Raw genomic sequence first — 16,894 nt, 5'->3', positions numbered from 1 at the left:
CTTTCTCTACAAACTGATGCTCCCGCTTTCTGTTTTTCATCCTTCTCCAACTTCTCGGTGTCCATTTGAGCTGAATTTTCACACGCTGTGGCCGTGCATCTAAAAACTGCAGCAAATCTCCATGTTGCAGATGGAGAACAGATGCAGTGCTCTGTAATAAAATCAACCATGAACTATCACTCAGTATGACCAACCTACTACTGTTTTCTGCTGTGAATAATATTTGTACCACTTTGGCACTTTTTATAACTCGCAAAATAAGCTACAAAACGTCTTATATTCAGATTTTGCAGAGGAATTAAAATGTTTTTACTCAATGCATTGCACAAATGGGCAGCAGAGGACGCTGTAGCGTTCCAAGAAAGAGGATTAAATCAAAGCCACTTGTGTTACATATGAACATACACGTGCGCAAATACACATGTCAGCATTTGTTTAAGTCAGAAAAGAAGAAAAAAAAGCATGAAAAGAGCACTGGAAAATAAAATCGTCTCTTTAATATTCTAGATCGGGGTAGGCAACTCCAGGTGTCGAGGCCTTCGAGGCCTGGAGTTGCCTACCCCTGTTCTAGATTTTGATGCAACATCCCATTAAAGCGGGGGCAGGGGAACTCCAGGACTCAAGGGCCGGTGCCCTGCAGGTTTTAGATGTGTCCTTGATCCAACACAGCTGATTTAAATGGCTAAATTATCTCCTCAGCATGTCATGAAGTTCTCCAGAGGCCTGGTAATGAACTAATCATTTGATTCAGGTGTGTTGACCCAGGGTGATATCTAAAACCTGGAGTTCCCCACCCCTGCATTAAAGCATGCAGGTGTAGGACTGCGAAATATTGGACTTTATAGACTGCCTGTCAGGAGCAGTCTGTTATAGCAGCACTGCAGAAGCTATTTGTTAGACAATCCTGTCATCTAGTGGTGCCATCTGTGTTATACACACCAGCTTTGATGTGAAATGATTTAAGTGCTCATCCACCATTCAAAAGCCTTGACAGCACAACGGCTTGTTTGATGGTGAGGTTTTATTGATCTGTTTGAAACTATTATAACTCTATCTGATGTCTTCAGACTCTTGGAATAAAAACAAGCTTTTACTTGTTTTCATCTTTGGGAATTTCTTCCACATTCGCTTCCCTGCTGTCTGAAATTACTTTAACTGGTCCTGTTGTCTGAGGTGATTACACCCGAAACATCGCATCACTCACACAATGTGTAAAACATGACAGAAGCGCCCGATTTTAAGCGTCTCCAACGTCTCGCAAAAATAATGTTAATGCAGGCTGAGAACAACTTCCAGTTTAGCATTTTTACTGTTCCCAGAACCAGTCCTCACCTTCCCTCTCACCTGCAGTACTGTCAGACACACGATGGGATCTTACCAGTGCTCAGCCAATGAGCATCACACATTTCACCGGCTCAGGTCTGCAACAAAAGTTGGGGGGGGGGGGGGTTTGCTACTAACACAGGGTGACCGGTAGATGGCGCCATTGCTCTTTGGAAATTCTTCTTCGGCAGTGAAATCCCTGAATGAGTGAAGTAATTGTCCATTGAGGCACGATCCATTCCAACCACAGACAAACGAAGGCCCGCCGCTCTACATGATAACGTTATTTTAAAAGCTGGAGGAAGGATTTAGAATTGATACGTGCACTGCTAAAAATAAATAAATAAATAAAATAAAAATGGTTATTATTATTATTTATTTTTCATTATAACCATGAATGAGAGGATCATCATGAGAGGATTTGGATATTAAATTATGCAAAGCCATGCTGTTTTTAAAAAAAAATTAAAATAAGAGTAAAGACAGCATTACTTGTTCGATAAAAGTTTAATTTGTTTCACCTTCTTCTCTAGTTACAGTCATAAACTTTACACTTTTTTCTTCTTGTGTGCGATTTCACGGCGGTTGTGACGTTACGCAGTCATGCAACTGTTTCACCGACAGAGTTAATCTGCACAGTCACCTTAACAAATGTAGTTTGGAAAATGTAACTGTCACTATTTTATACAACACGCTGATTTAATGAAGGGAACGTTACTGTAAACCAACTATAGGAACCTTCGGGTGTCCACCAGCTGAATCTGACCTGCTGGCGCGTTACAGAAGCGTATAATCTCATACCAGTAAAAATAATACTTTTTGTTTTCCTGTACAGCTACTTATTGATCAAAGCTTCACTCTATATGTACTTGAAACTATGCTGGTGGCTGTAGTAATATCGGGCAAACTATATAAGAGCGAGAAAAAAACACATCTTTGTCTGACCCTGAGTGAACCAGAGGAGTCAAAAACCCAAAGGAGTTAGTTTATTAAATGTTTTTATTATAGCGGGAATATTGGCTATTTGTTTCAAGTCAGATATGTGCGTGTTGGGAGCCAGACTGGCACTGACTGGATTATAAATATAAAATATTCTGTTTGCTTTGTAAGATTCTGTAGAAAATTTCCTTTTTTTTCTTGTTAAAAAAAGAAGAATGTACTGTTGTATTTGTCATTTTTAACCCTGCTATCTATCCAGATGAAATGCCTTGGATTTGCTGTAAATTGATAGCATTCTGTGTCCTTATATCAGAATATCTGGGGTGACCTTTGCAGAATAAATAGATTTTACGCAGGAAAGGTTTATCAGTGAAAGCATCATTAATAAGTGTGATGTTCCACTTGTTTAAAATAACATTTATTTTTTTCCAGCGTTTTGATACATTGTGACAGCACAGCGTGTAACATCTGAGGAGGAACTAACTGAATCCAACACTTTGTCACAAAATATTTGCGCTGACTAATGGATAAATGAAAAGTCAAATATAGGCATAGTGATTTCATATTACCAAATGCAATATATAATACAGGCAGTTGGACATAAACTAAAAACAAAATAAAATAAAAAGGTGAGATAACTGAAATAATACATAAGAAAAAGAAACACGAATGGCATTTACACGTTATAGATCAACTTTTACAGCAGGAAACGGGGTTAACAAGTAAACTACGTGTTTTCATAACTTATTTTACTCGTGCGTGTGTGCGCGCGTGTGTGTGGTAAAATTTGATAGGCTCTAAAAAGTCCGAACTCTTTGATAAATAATTTCTTCGTACTTCGTACTTTTGCTTTTGTGTGTCAGTTTAGTTTTTACTCTTCCAGCCTGATCGGGATTCATTTCATTCTGCAGTCTATAAATACATTCGGTTTTACGTCATTTTACTGATGGCGTAGTAAAGTTCAAACATGGGGGTTGCCATTCAAACTTTTGTGGTCTAACATATAAAATTATTTTTGAGAGTTACACATAAGTGGTTTAGTTTCTTTCTTTTTTTTAATCCCTCTCAGATCATTTGACTACAAGCCAGATAATCCTATTATGTACAGCAGCCTGTAGCCAGAACACATCACACATTTTCAACACTTGTGGCTACAAATACAATGGAATGTGTCTCTATGATCAGTCCACCGGCTTCACTGTTTCTCCGGCGTGTTGTTGACCAAAGGCCCATACAGGCCGCTGGCATAGCCTTGCTCCTTGTGCAGCATTGTCCTGTCTCTTATCAGGTCGCTAAATGCATAGTCCATTGGAGGTCTGAAGCCCAAAGTGGGCATGAGCCCGGTGGTGGAGTAAGGTGTCATGAAAGCCAGTCCCCGGCTGTGCGCAGAGTAGGCCAGCCGCAGCGGGTTCAGTCCCAAATGTGTGCCCAGCGGGTAGGTGCTGGGGTCTGCGCCAAAGTGCGGTGCGTTTGGCTGCAGAGGAGAAAACGCAGAGCGGTTGCTCAGCGTCATAGCCCCGGGGAGCATGGGCCTCGTCGGCGCTGTTGTGGTTGCGGATGCCGCTGGAGGCTGCTGCGCATTTTGGAGCATCCTCTCTGCCGTCCACGTCTCGTCTGGCCCGGCCTTGTTGGGGCCCTGAGCGCCGCTATTGTTGAGGATCTGCTCGATGGCCTGCACCACATCTTTGCCACAGCCCTGCAGGACGAGCTCCAGGACGCTTCGCTTGTGGCTGGGAAACACTCGGGTGAGGATGTCGATGGCGTTCATGTGCCGAGAGGCCGCAGAGGAAGGGGAAGGCTCCTGGTCGTCTTTGTCGGTCTCAGAACCCGAATCCGAGCCGATGGAGCTGACGGACCCTGGAGTTTCTTCTCCGTCTTTCAAAGGCTTGGATACCGGTGAGCTGATGAAAGACTCGCTATCCCCGTTCTCCGAACCAGAGCCTCCGTGCCGGCCGTCCGGGGACGAGATGCCGGGGGCTGAGTCACCTTCGGTGGAAGCCGGTTTCCCCGCAGATGGTTGAGGTGTGGCGGAACCGGAGAGCTGGTTCTTAGGAAACAGCTCATACTTCTGGATGCTTGAATCTGCTGGCAGAACCAGAGTGTGTAAGACTGAATGAAAGCATAAAACAGAAGGCCATCAAAAGCGCATCAGCACAGAATCATAATCAGTACAACAATCACATCAATAAAGAGACAGTAAAGCGACAGACATAACAGTATTCAAACAGCAGATTTAACACGTGAGCTCAAATATCAGAATTTAATCTGTAAAGGTTAAACAAACGACACCATCAGCATTTATGCTGTGACAGCTGATTAGGCTCAGAGTTTCGGGTTAAATGATTCTGCGTTTAACAGAGTAGCAGTTAGATGACAGAAAAAGCCTTTTAGTTTAACACACTGATTTGCTACCTTCTCATGTGCTTCTTTAACATTACAGCCAAGCTTGCTCCGCTCACCTGAGTTGCTTTCGCTGCTGACGGAACCAAACACCTCGTAGTTCGGCCGGGGTGGGATGATGCCGTTGGCGGCGGCGATAGCGAGTCCCTCCGCCGTGCCGTAGAGCAGCTGCAGCTCCCGGGCTTCGTTCTCCTCCTGCGCCTGCTGCCGCCTGAGCGCCACCTGAGCCGCCATCACCCGCTGCCTCTCCGCGATCAAGGTGCACTTGGCGCACATGCAGTCCTTCCAGCGGCAGTAGCGCTTGTGGCCCTTCAGCGCGGACACCACGCCGTGGTTCCTGCAGCGGGCGCACTTCGGAGTGCGCGGGTACTTGTCTGCGGCCCGCAGGAGGAGCGGGGGCCCTCGCAGCAGGTTGCCAGCCATGGACACTGGAATGGAGGCTGCCGCGGCCGCTGCCGCCGCTCCGGGGTGGACTTGTGAGGCGGAGGAGGCTGTGGGGAGCTCCGGTCTCAGATCCATGCCCGCGTTCCTCACCAGCGAAACTAACGTTTTAACGAGAAATCGGCGACGTGTGAACGATCTGCTTTAGTTAAACCGACGTTGGACTGATCACATCTGCCCGGCGGTTCTTAGCACCTCCGGGCAACAGGTGAAGTCACCGATTTCTGCTGTCAGACAGAAACAGGAGGGGAAAGAAAATAACAATTTAGGATCGAAAGTCTGGTGGAAACTGTCCAAGTGTTCTCTGCCGAAGAAGCAAAAATCTGACTTTACAGTCAACTTTAAATCCGACAAGAGTCTGAGCAGAGAGGAGCGATCATTCCTCCCCGACAGAAAGTTCAAACTGTCCAGGAGGAGCTGAGGTTGTTACTCGCCGCAGCCTGAGACACTAACTTCCTCCAGAGATTGTCAGTGGATACAGATCCCTCTCTCCTCTCTCTATTGTTGCTCCTACGTTTTCATTAGACAAATTTGACAACAATGTGGCGTCTGTCATTGGCCAAAGGGGGAAGGAGCAATCTGATTGGCTTGCCTCTTTTTTCAACTGTGTCCACCTGAGTTCTTTTTTCCAAATATCAAGTGTTAAGAATCTGAAGGGAGTTCCCGGAAAGCTCAAATCGATGCAGTGTATTACCCCAAAAACAGAATTTCATAGATTTAAAACAATAGCCCGTGTTTTTTTCCACTTATTGTGGTAAACCAGACTTCCGGTGCGATGCCAAGCAGGACCATTAGACATGTAATGAAAAAAAAAAAACCTTAAAATGAAGGAAATTTTCAAACGTTCCAGGACGTTTCTATAAATATCTCGATTTTAAAAACTAGTTTAACTTGGCGACATGATTGTTAGGATATGAAATCGCTATTTCTGCATCTACATCCAATCACAGAATATTTTTAAGACTTAAAATGACTCAAAATAAAAGATGATGCGTGACTGTAATCTCATCAGTAAAGGTAAGTATCATTTATTTCATTGGTTCAAAAAGAGGCAAGATTTTTCTCTGTCGACACACAATACATATTTTTTCGTAATATATTTCCTAGAGAAAGTGGAAGAAGCTGTCGATACTGCTGAATGTCGCGGGAAAACCAGAGCGTCCACATTAATGACAACGCTAAGCTTTAAATATTTGTTTCGCACATGATCCGTTTAAAAGAAAAATAGTACAGAAAATGAGCCACTTTTTGTTTCATCCATATACTGCGGACTGCATGAATATGTTGTTCTCTGCTTGGTGATTTAAACACGCGAGTTAGACCAGTTTAGTCTGAATTTCGTTTTTTGTCTTTTTTTTCTCCTCATTTGAAGCTTGAAACGGTAACATAAATTATTAATGACGACTTTGGTTCTATATTTGGCGTTTCTCTTTTAGTTGTTGAAATAATAATAATAACAACAATAATAATAATAACAATAATAATAATAATAATTTTTAAATAATGTTTCCTGTTTTTTTAGGTTCCACAATTTCGTTTGCTCTGATTTTGTTCACCTCATATATAATTTTTTTTTTTCGTTTATTTCAGCACTTTTAAAAAAATTGCATTTTTTTTAAAAAAAATAGTTGTTTATTTATTGTAAAAGCGTTTTGATTAGAAAATAAAAAAGTAAGTAAACGCTGGGTAAAAATTTTAACATTGGTTTATCATTTATTTATTTTCTAGCTCGGCGAGTTTTAAAAATAAAATACTACCTGAACGGATATAATAATAACAATAATAATAATAATGATAATAATAATAATAATAATAATAATAATAATAATGATAATAATAATAATAATAATGACAGTAGTATTGATAACGCTTGATGACAGAAGAGCTGCTTTCCGTTTTAATTCTTTGCTCTGCTCCTTCTGTGAATCGGGGAAAAATAAAATAAAATAAAAACTGGATTAACAAATTGCTTCCGCCCTCCTCTGTTGTCCTCCATAAAATAAGCGCTCTCCTTTGGGTTCTGCTTTGTCCTCCAGTCACCCTCCATTACCTGAAAAGCGATAACGCTCTAATGCTTCCTGAGATTTAAGAAGTCCGCCGCGCACAGAGCTACAAAAAGGGCATCGCGCGCAAGCCACCTGCTCCCTCACCTGTTCACTGATGATTCGTGCAGCTACTGGAACTCGGATTTTTTGAAAGTTATAGCTCTGATGGTTTAGTTCTGCTTTTTTTCTCTTTTCTTTCATCAACAATTGCTTGCACCTTAGAGGCTGACAACAGTCTTTGTGATCCACAACAACATCTTTAGCTGGAAGAAATGGTTGCTCGGTGTGCAGCAGCGAGAGTGTGCAGCCCTGCCTCTCTCTCCCCTCCCAGGCTCATTGTTTACTTTCTGAATCACTGTAAGCAAATGCCATCTGTTTCCCTCGCCGCTGTCATCTGCACCTTAATTACCTAGCCAACAGGCTAATAGAGACGATATTAAAACTACATCTTTTTGACATTCAAAGTAATTATCTGCATGGGCGACGATCTTCCTCGGATAAAAACTGCCCGTCCTGCACGCAAGTGATAGTTGCACACAGCAGAACGGGCCTGACGCTCACAGGAGAGATTATGGGCCTACAGCCTCACCTCAGGATGGCTGATTTAAAACTGCGCATTCAGACTACAGTCAAGCAAACAGGAAGGTTTCCCCATCAGCTTCTCTTATTACGCGCAATTTTCACTCTTAATAACCGTAGAAATGAAGTGACAATTACTTGGACTTGACACGTGTTTGTTGAGCTATATTTATCCACGAAGAGCTCATAAGGCTTCTCTGCTGTTTTAATATAATCGCAAGACTTTTAATTACGTCATCGCCGCCTCTGGTTGAAGTTACCGCTTATTTCTTGTCCACGTCAAGTTTGGTTTAAGTTCATTTGTGGAAAAATATGTATTATGATTAGGGGATTAGCTTCACCGGTATTCCTCCTGGTCCAATTAAAAATGCCCCCCCGCGCAATTAAAAGTGACTGTGGGCACTTTAGAAAAAAAAAAATCCGACATTCTTTTAACCACTTCATTAGGCCTGTGCATCAAAAACTATGCGATGCTTTCATTTCTTTCAGGAAGGCTACAGACGAATGGGTTTTTAACACCCTTTTAAGATCACAACAAAGGCCATGCTTGACCCAACATATGTAGCAGCATGTTTCCGCTGCCCCTGCACCCTGGTGCGGCTTTCTAGCGGCCTCTCCCACTGCCGCTGCCCCGCCTGCAGCCCGGCTGGGCCCGGATCCCCTCCCGCGCTCTCCCGCTGCAGCAGCCGGCTCTGTCACACAGAGGCAGAGGTTAGAGTAGCAGTTAGACAAGGGCCCGCGGAGAAAAGAAACGCACTGGGTTTTTCTTTTTCTTCTTTCAGCTGAAGTATTTACACGCTTGACGGGCACACCGAGGAGGACTCCGGGTTTATAGACAAGAGGTTGTTAACCTGCCACTTCACACCAGTTCTGCTGAGCTGGGGAAATGGATCGGTCTAAATGCATTCCCTTAAAGGCAAAGTCAGGGGAGCAGTGAAGATTAGAGAGCCACAGAACACAATGCTGTGGGAGTTTATAACCGCTGTGCGCTCTTACGCACACACGCACACCAGGCAAATTCATTATATGAAGCATGAACAGCCTCGATAATGATTATTTCAAGGCCAAATATTTGCACAAATACACTTTATTTGGCTCTATGTGTGTGATATCTATAGTTTTCTACATAAGAAGAAAATGCCTTTACAAGATAACTAAAATTAGCCATATCTGTAGTAGTTATGATGCCATAAAAGCGGACTCTGGCTGTATTCATGATTTAGAAAGGCTCTGCGCTCACACAGAGAAGTACCAATGATTCCTTCTTGTAAGCAGCGTTTTATTTATGTTTTCGGCTGGTTAAAATGTGGGCTTCATTTGCCAAAAACCAACCTGCAGTAAAGCAGTGCTGCAGAATAAATAGCGCACTGTGAAAAGGAAACAAACAAAGCGACTAAAGTGACACCGGTTACTCGCCAAGCCCTGCAAAAGTCAAACATATAGGCTAAATTTACGCAGGCCTGGCTGAGTGAGGCCAGACGGTGAAGAGGCACTTGAGCTAAAGAGGCAGACAGAGGTCTGTCAAGCATCACTCTTCACCCGCTAGAATAACACTTATTTGTAAATGGGGGATAACCCTGCCATGGCGTATGAATATTTCAAAGATTTGAAGGGTCCCTCTCTGCCAAAGCTGTTGGCCAGCGCTCAGGCAATCTCTCTCTCTCTCTCTCTCTCTCTCACACACACACACACACACACACACACACACACACACACACACACACACACACACACACACACACACACACACACACAAAATACGTTTTTCTGCCCCCGAGGTAGGTTGGCAGGGATTATCTTTGTTTAATGAATGGGCTACAAGTATTCATCAACACGGCGAGATTATTGGGCTCTCTCGCTCTGCATTTTGCACAGCCTATAGTCGCATATAACTCCAGCGTGTGTGTGTGTGTGTGTGTGTATGTGTGTGCGTGTGAGCGAGAGAAAAAAAGGACAGAGACAGACCTACACACTGCAGCCAATTAAAACGCACTCTCCCCTGCTCTATCCCTCCACATCTGCCTCCTTTTCTCCACCAACGAATGGCGCAGAAAAGAAGGAAGCTCATGAATAGGCGCTCATTGAGATCACAGATGGAGTATGGCTTTCTTTTTGCTAGAAATTTGAGAAACACCATTGTCCCCAATCAAAACTCAATGTGTTCGCCTACAATGGTGTCGGCTTTGAGCTCCGCCGCTTCAATTGGCCTTGTTTTTGAAACTTGAAGTGTTCAGCACAAAGACTTGGCCCTCCTAGATGTCACCGTCGCTTCGCTTCAGTGTGTGAGAGTGTGTGTCTATGTGCGCCCAGAAGAGAGAGAGAGAGAAAACACAATTAATATGAAGCTGTAATTACTCCCCTTCACGCCACTGCACCCATTCAGGACCCCACTGGTCCATTTATTGCTTTATCCCATGTGGCTGATAATCCGAATACCACAGGTTTTTATAAGGCCTCTGTGGTGTTTTAAGGAGACAGATCTGGAGGTATGAGCGAGGGATGCAGTCCTCACTAAGAAAACTGAGCGACAAGAGCGCACAGCAGTGGCTGAGGGATGGTTGGCGCACATTTAATTATTCAATTAATATTTAAAATAAATCTATTAGCGCAATGGTCTGTAGGTATGTGCGGGAATTCAGTGCCATTAGAAAAACAGATCTTCACCAATTAATTACGAGATACTTTATTAACCATTTATATAAAACTGCATCTGTATTCACACGATTTCTACTTGAATATTTTCACATTCAGGCGTAAAAAATATGTAACTGTTCATTTTTTAAAAATCTAATGAGAAGGATATGTTGGTATATTTAGTTATTTTTGTTTTTGGATGATAAAAATTTTTTGTTAAAGGACGTCCTGTTTTTTATTAGCGGCTGTACATTTAAACACGTTTAATTAGACCAGAGAGCGCCCCCTGCTACCGTCAGCTCTGCGGTGGATGCGACTGCTAAGAAAAGAATAATATTTAAAATATTTAGAAATAAAACGGTATTAAAGAATAAAAATATAATTTTTGAGATTTTGTAATGACTTCATTCAACATCCGAGCAATATAACGAAGTTACCAACGCTACTGAAAATAGAAAAAAAGGCTACAATTCTGCATTGCGATAAGGGATTAGTCCCTTTGGCACTGAGTATAAAGAATGCTGCCTGATTGCTGTAAATGTGAGATAAATCGAGTCATTCTTGCTTTCCTCACAGCGGCAGCTGTATATATAATTTTCCAAGGCCCGTCGACACTCTTCATAACAGGCTATAAATTAATTTTCATTATCCTAAATGAAGATTCATTTTTGCCCTGTTATGCAAGAAAATGAAGCCACTTACTGATCCATGTGGGATTGTTTCGGGGCCTGTACATGCGCATAAAAATGTGACATGTGGAGTGGAAAAAGATTAGTAAAAATATAATAAATAAAAACTCCTTATAGACAGCATGGGGATTTAACTGCCTGCCAACCCAGAAAACCATTATTTTAATGAAGGCTCGCTTCTCTTATTTCAAGATGTTAACCCAATAAAACTGAATAATCTTTATTGATTTAGACAGAGCTTGTGTCAAACTAACAAGGTGGCATCTGCTGCGGTTTTGCTCACACTAACACCCGTTCAGTGGGCCGTGTATTAGAATAAGAAGAAACACAGAGAAGACATATTTAAATCAATGTAAGTATACTCTTCTTCTTTTCTATATCAGATTATCTGGAATTTAACTTGGCATAGAGGGGAAAAAACAGCTCTCTGAATTGAATCATACAAGCTGAAACCCTGAAGAGGGATCTGTGCCCACACATTCATTTTTGTTTTTGAGAATTTAGAGCACTTTAAAGCCTCATGTTTTTACATTAGATTGGTTACATTTATTTATTTTAAGTTTTTGTTTAATCAAGATAAAAACTACAGTCTTTACATGTCCATTGTGTCATTTTCAAACAGAGCTGCAAACAGAGGGAGACAGCGAGGGAGAGATGACCCTCCTTTTGTGCCCACCCAACAGTTTAAGCTGCATAGATTCTGTTTCTTTGGGCAGGGCCCGCGACTCTGAGAAAGTAAACTCGGAGTGACCTTCCAGGTTAGGCCAGTCTGGGATATGGGCAAAGATCCTGTGATTCAAGGAGCTGCCATGCTCTGAGATCTCATTGGGTCCTACTTCAAAAGGAGGGAGGAGGGATCACTTGTGTCAGGAATTTTGTTCCCTCGCCAGTGGGCTGCATTCTTGACCCCAAAGGAGCTGGTTAAACATCATGGACGCTTTCCTCTTTTGTGGTCAGAGAATCAAGACAGAAACCTGATGTTGCCACCACTGATTTTGTGGCGGCGTAGGACGGCAGCGTAAGCTCATTACCACACAGACACTTTCTTGTCCCGCTGGTGTCAGATTTAAGGGGTGTTGCCTAGACAGACACTGATTAAGACATCCAGCCAAAGTTTGCCTGAAATGTAGCCCCCAAAAACCCAGTGAGCTGTGTTTCAGGGCAGCAACATAGAATTACTTTGATTACTGATTATTTTAACCCAAAAATTGTTGCCTGTAATGCTTAAAAAAGAGAGAGAAAAAGAATGAAAATGAACAACTTCAACATGATCTGAGACCTAAAGATGTTCAATTTTCTGTCACGTGATAAAGATCAGATTGGAGAAGCTGAACCAAAGGAACGTCTGACATTTCAAGAGACCCAAAATACATAAAAATTAAAATATTTCAAAGTTTTACATTTTGTGCAGCAGCTACAAATTTCTGTACATTGAGGCTGGTCAAATATGACCCGTGTCTACTGAGCTGGATCTCCCAGCGTAGGTCGAATAAAGGAAAATTGTAGTTTTAGGGAATTTCAAAAAAGTGAAACTGCACCTGTCATGTCTGTCACCACTGTCCCATAAAAAAAAAATACAGTTAAAGTGAAACCTTGACAATGTCATGAGAACTGTTCGTGTTCCCACAGAGAAAAGCACCTGCTGATCTTTGAAGGATCATTGGGAAATCACCAAAAGGTAAAATAGGAAGGAACCGAGGTCCTACAGAGGTCAGAGGATGCTTTATGAGATGGTGCTGTGATACAGACATTAGATCTGAAATACAGCAGCATAGTAGTGGAGTCATTACCACTGTCAACTTGCAAAAAGAAGGTTCCTGGTTTAAATCCCAGCTGGGGCCTTTCTGCGTGGAGTTTGAGCCACTCCCAAGTACCTGTAGGTTTTCTCCAGGTACTCCAGCTTCCTCTTACATGCACATCAGGTTAATTGGTGATTCTAAATTGGCTGTGGATGTGAGGTCGATAAAGTGCTTGAAGTGCACAGAACCAAGGGCTGTTTGAATGTGTAATTAAAAATACGAGTGAGCAGCGAGACTAAATAAGTGCTGCGTAAATGTGAGTACATTAGATTCCCATCTGTTGGTGCTCGTGCTTTGAAAATTACGCAACAAAAATTAATTAGACTGCATTTAATCTGAGCTAACTCAGTTTAAAACAGAGATATAAAGAGGGGTTTGGGGGGGGGGGGTCATAAGATTATAAAAGCACCTAAGCTGGTATATCATAGAGTGCAGGAAACACACCAATCATCACCACACATACAGGGTTTCTCATCACTGCTTTGAACGCACAGTTTGCAGTTAGAAGGTTTTGTGCTCTTAGTATTTACCATTATTAAAATGAATGGCTGTAATGCTAAAACATGGTTAAATAATAAATCCCAACAGTTTCAGAATATTCTTATCATTTTCACTTACACTCCGCCAGCTCTCAAAAACATTAATTAACAATTATTCGTCCTTTTAATGTTAGATGGAAAGTTTCTTCTTCTTTTGGCTGCTTCATTTAGACGTCGTCACAGCAGGACATTTGCCTCCATCTTCCTCCTCTGTCACGCCAACTCTTTGCATTGAGAGTTGAAATGTCTTTGTGGTGTTCCTCTTTCCTCCTGCCTGGCAGTATATCCACTACATCTGCACATGTCCACACATTTCAGTCTTGTCTCTCTAACTTTGTCTCCAAAACACTCAACCTGAGCTGTCCCTGTGATCGACTTATTTCTAATACTGCCCCTCCTGGTCACTACCAGTGAAGGCCTTTTAGCATCTTCAGCTTTGCCTCCTGTCTTTTTGATTACTGACAGATCTCTAGTTGAAAGTTTGTTGTAGACACTAATTATGAAGGAATTCTTGGCATTGGTCAAACGGACACGAACCATACTGTGAAGGCATGGAATAGGAACAGTATGTAAGGGTAAAACATGAGGTGCAGCACCTGTGGAAAAATTACAGAACTTGAGAAAAACAGTCATAAAAACTTGTCCTCCTGTTAGAAATGGCCAGTCAACAGAGGCCTAATTAATTTTTTTAGACTAATTCAACTGATGACAAACCCTTTCATACACAGCTGTCTCTCCCCAGACAGTTAAACCTGGTGACTTTTGCCCGTTAAGTTAAGACAAGTTTGGTCAGGTACCAGAGAGAAATATCATTAGGCCTCACTGGCATTTCCGACCCTCACACCGTCATTAGCCACAGCGGTACAAACGAACATGCTTGTGCACATGACGTTCAAAAAGCTGCACGATAGAAACTGTAATCTCACAGTCGAGAGGAGCTGCACTATGTGCGCCCCTCTCTGAGGCAGAGGCTCTCTGACAGACGAGCAGAGGTGCACCTGCCTCTTTCATAAACACGTTCAGCTTCACGGTCACTGAGCTCCTCGCCCCGCCCTGAACTCACCCTCGCCCCAAGCTGCACGTGTCGGTACAGCCAGCGCACTCAACTCTTATCTCGGTACAGCCAAATCTGAGTAATACAAATGTCAGCCATAGACATTTAACTTCTGCCCTTAGAGCTTCAGCAAAGTTCAGCATTTTTCTTGAACTGAACCGAGCTCCTCACGTTTAAACGGAAACATTTGAGCTACAACACATCGTGACAAGATTTGGGCATGAATGGAAGCCAACCAGGATGGTCTGGACCAATCATATGAAGCTTTAAACACATGTTTAGGCAGGATGCAGTGTAAGGCCCAGGACTGAATTAACTGGATAGCCAGAGGTTGTTGAGTTCATGGATACGGAGAAGGAAAACCAAATATATAATTACTACTTCTCTCTCAACTAGTATACCCCAATGCTGCAAATACAGTAAATGCCAACATTACTGACACAGCCACAAGAGTCAGCGCCACAACTTTGGCTCAACAAGTTTGCCTTGAAATGGATTCTGCTATTAGCTCTTCCACAACTAATAGCAGCTATTTACTTTAAATACAGATGCGTCTGTTGTGTCTTTTTCCCCAGTGTTGGATGACAAATATTACACTTCTCTGGCATGCAGAAAGAAACAGCAAAGTCAGGAGGATTTGCCCTGCAGCGCATCTTTCCCAATCCCGCTTTCAAGCTGCCTTCAGCGAGGAGCTCCTGTCGGGTCAAACCTTTGGAAGTGCGGCTCGCTGAGCGCATTAGGTCGACTCATTCCTCGCGTGAGAAACAAGACAGCCACAGAGAGGCTAACAAACACACACAGGATGCTTGTGTGATATATTCACTGTGCGTAACACTCCAGTAGTCCAGATTTACTGAAGCAAAAAAAGATGACTATTAATTGTTGCTGGTGACACATATTACTTTGAGACATATATTACTCAACAACAAACAGCACAAGATTTAAAGACAGCACCCATAGTGGTAACTGTGTCATTCACTGAAGAGAATAAAGTTGAAGCCTGCAGAAGTAAGACTACCTCCAAATAGCTTAAACAGACGTTGCTTCCTCCACTTATTTATAATAGTTTAATCTAATCCAGCACATGAAGTTGGTTTAAACTACTCTGGGTCTGCAGTGCAACCCCACAGAGAGTTCCTCTAAAAGTAGTTTAAATCAGCATGTTTAACTTTGACTGATGTAACATGTTATAACTTTAGGATAATTTTAATATTCTTATTGTAATAACTACTCTTTGAAAAGAAATATTAAATTTCAGTGAAGTCCATCTTCTTCTGCTCATCCATTTGAGGGTCTTGGGGACTGCTGGAGCCTCTCCCAGCTGGTCTAGGGTACACCTCGGACAGGTCCCTGGTCTTTCAGAGGAATACATTCTCTTATGATCCAAAGACATAAAAATATATAATCGTTACTCCAAGGTCACCATTTGGATGAAATGGTGCCAGTAATTCTGAACACTAATGCACACTCCAAAAATAGTCAAAGTCAGACAAAAGGTCCTATAATTGTCTGAAAGAGAAAGAAAAACAACAAACTGTGCTACTGAGATCAGAGTTCACACTTCAAATAAGCATCGATCAAAAGATTAACTGTAGAGGAAATGCAGGTACAGCTTCCTAAAGCACATCACGGGGGTTATTTAAATAATATGAACAGGCGGTGTTTGGTGGGAACACGAAATGTGTTTCCCATCAGTGTCCACTGTTAAGTACAAAACAAAAGTCTGTAATATAATTAGTGAAACTGCAATTTAAACAGCAATCCTTTTGCCAAGTCTGCTTTAGTCCTGTCTTATTACATATGTGTGAATATAATCCAAGTCTGAGTGCTTATTCACGAGGGAGCAGCATTTTGCCTGAAGTAGTTTGTTTATGGCATTTATGACTCTGATGCCGTTCTTAAACTTTGCCTTTAGTTGACAGAGGAGCCCCGCTACAGATGGAGGGCTAAGCCTGCGTGATCTCTCCTCGCTGAAGGCAGAAAATTAGTCGCAGTTTGGCTGATTTCACCAGGTCGTGTAAGAGTGAGAATAATAAGAGAAGTAAAAGGCCTACGAGTGAGTGTGCAAATCTAAACTTTGGTATCTGCAAGAAGTGAAGATATGTCTGTGAAGGTTCTCAGTCATCCAGGTCATCGTAGTCAAAGGAGTTTGCAAAGAAAAGCGTCTGGACTTCTTTGAGTTGCTGACGTTTCACCTCTCATCCGAGAAGCTTCTTCAGTTCTAAGGTCAAATGGCCGAGAGTCCCAGAAGTGAAGATGCACAATTAGAGAAGGGCTGGAATCCCGTTCAGACACAGATGGCTTTGTTTTCCTCTTTCGGTATTACCCCAGAGTTGTGCCACGAATTGAAGAAAATCAGATCTCCAGTTTCTACAATATCCTCTCACATGACGAAAGAAGACGTGTGTATGCGTGTGATAAGGTTCAACAGATTTTCGCCTGAGACAAATTG

The 16,894-nt window shown here is 42.3% G+C and overlaps 1 protein-coding gene across 3 annotated transcripts; it reads right to left on the bottom strand.

Annotated features, from left to right (window-relative positions):
* Nucleotides 1-2,517: 2,517 nt before the first annotated feature.
* On the bottom strand, nucleotides 2,518-5,588 carry dmrta2 (DMRT-like family A2). Of its 3 annotated transcripts, none has more exons than XM_039606562.1 (2): nucleotides 4,722-5,588; nucleotides 2,518-4,371 (listed from the first exon to the last, which is right to left on the bottom strand). In XM_039606562.1, exons 1-2 carry the CDS (start codon nucleotides 5,179-5,181, stop codon nucleotides 3,458-3,460), a joined length of 1,374 nt encoding a protein of 457 aa, XP_039462496.1. In that variant the 5' UTR covers nucleotides 5,182-5,588; the 3' UTR covers nucleotides 2,518-3,457. The 3 variants fall into 3 exon arrangements, with proteins under 3 accessions (XP_039462496.1, XP_031589046.1, XP_031589045.1); XM_031733186.2 differs by having other exon boundaries at nucleotides 2,518-4,347; XM_031733185.2 differs by having other exon boundaries at nucleotides 2,518-4,344.
* Nucleotides 5,589-16,894: the final 11,306 nt, after the last annotated feature.

The sequence above is a fragment of the Oreochromis aureus genome, linkage group 23 (assembly GCF_013358895.1).
Source record: "Oreochromis aureus strain Israel breed Guangdong linkage group 23, ZZ_aureus, whole genome shotgun sequence".
NCBI classification, from domain to species: domain Eukaryota; kingdom Metazoa; phylum Chordata; class Actinopteri; order Cichliformes; family Cichlidae; genus Oreochromis; species Oreochromis aureus.
The sequence above is the reverse complement of the archived record's forward strand: the minus strand, read 5'-3'. Positions and strand labels throughout refer to the sequence as shown.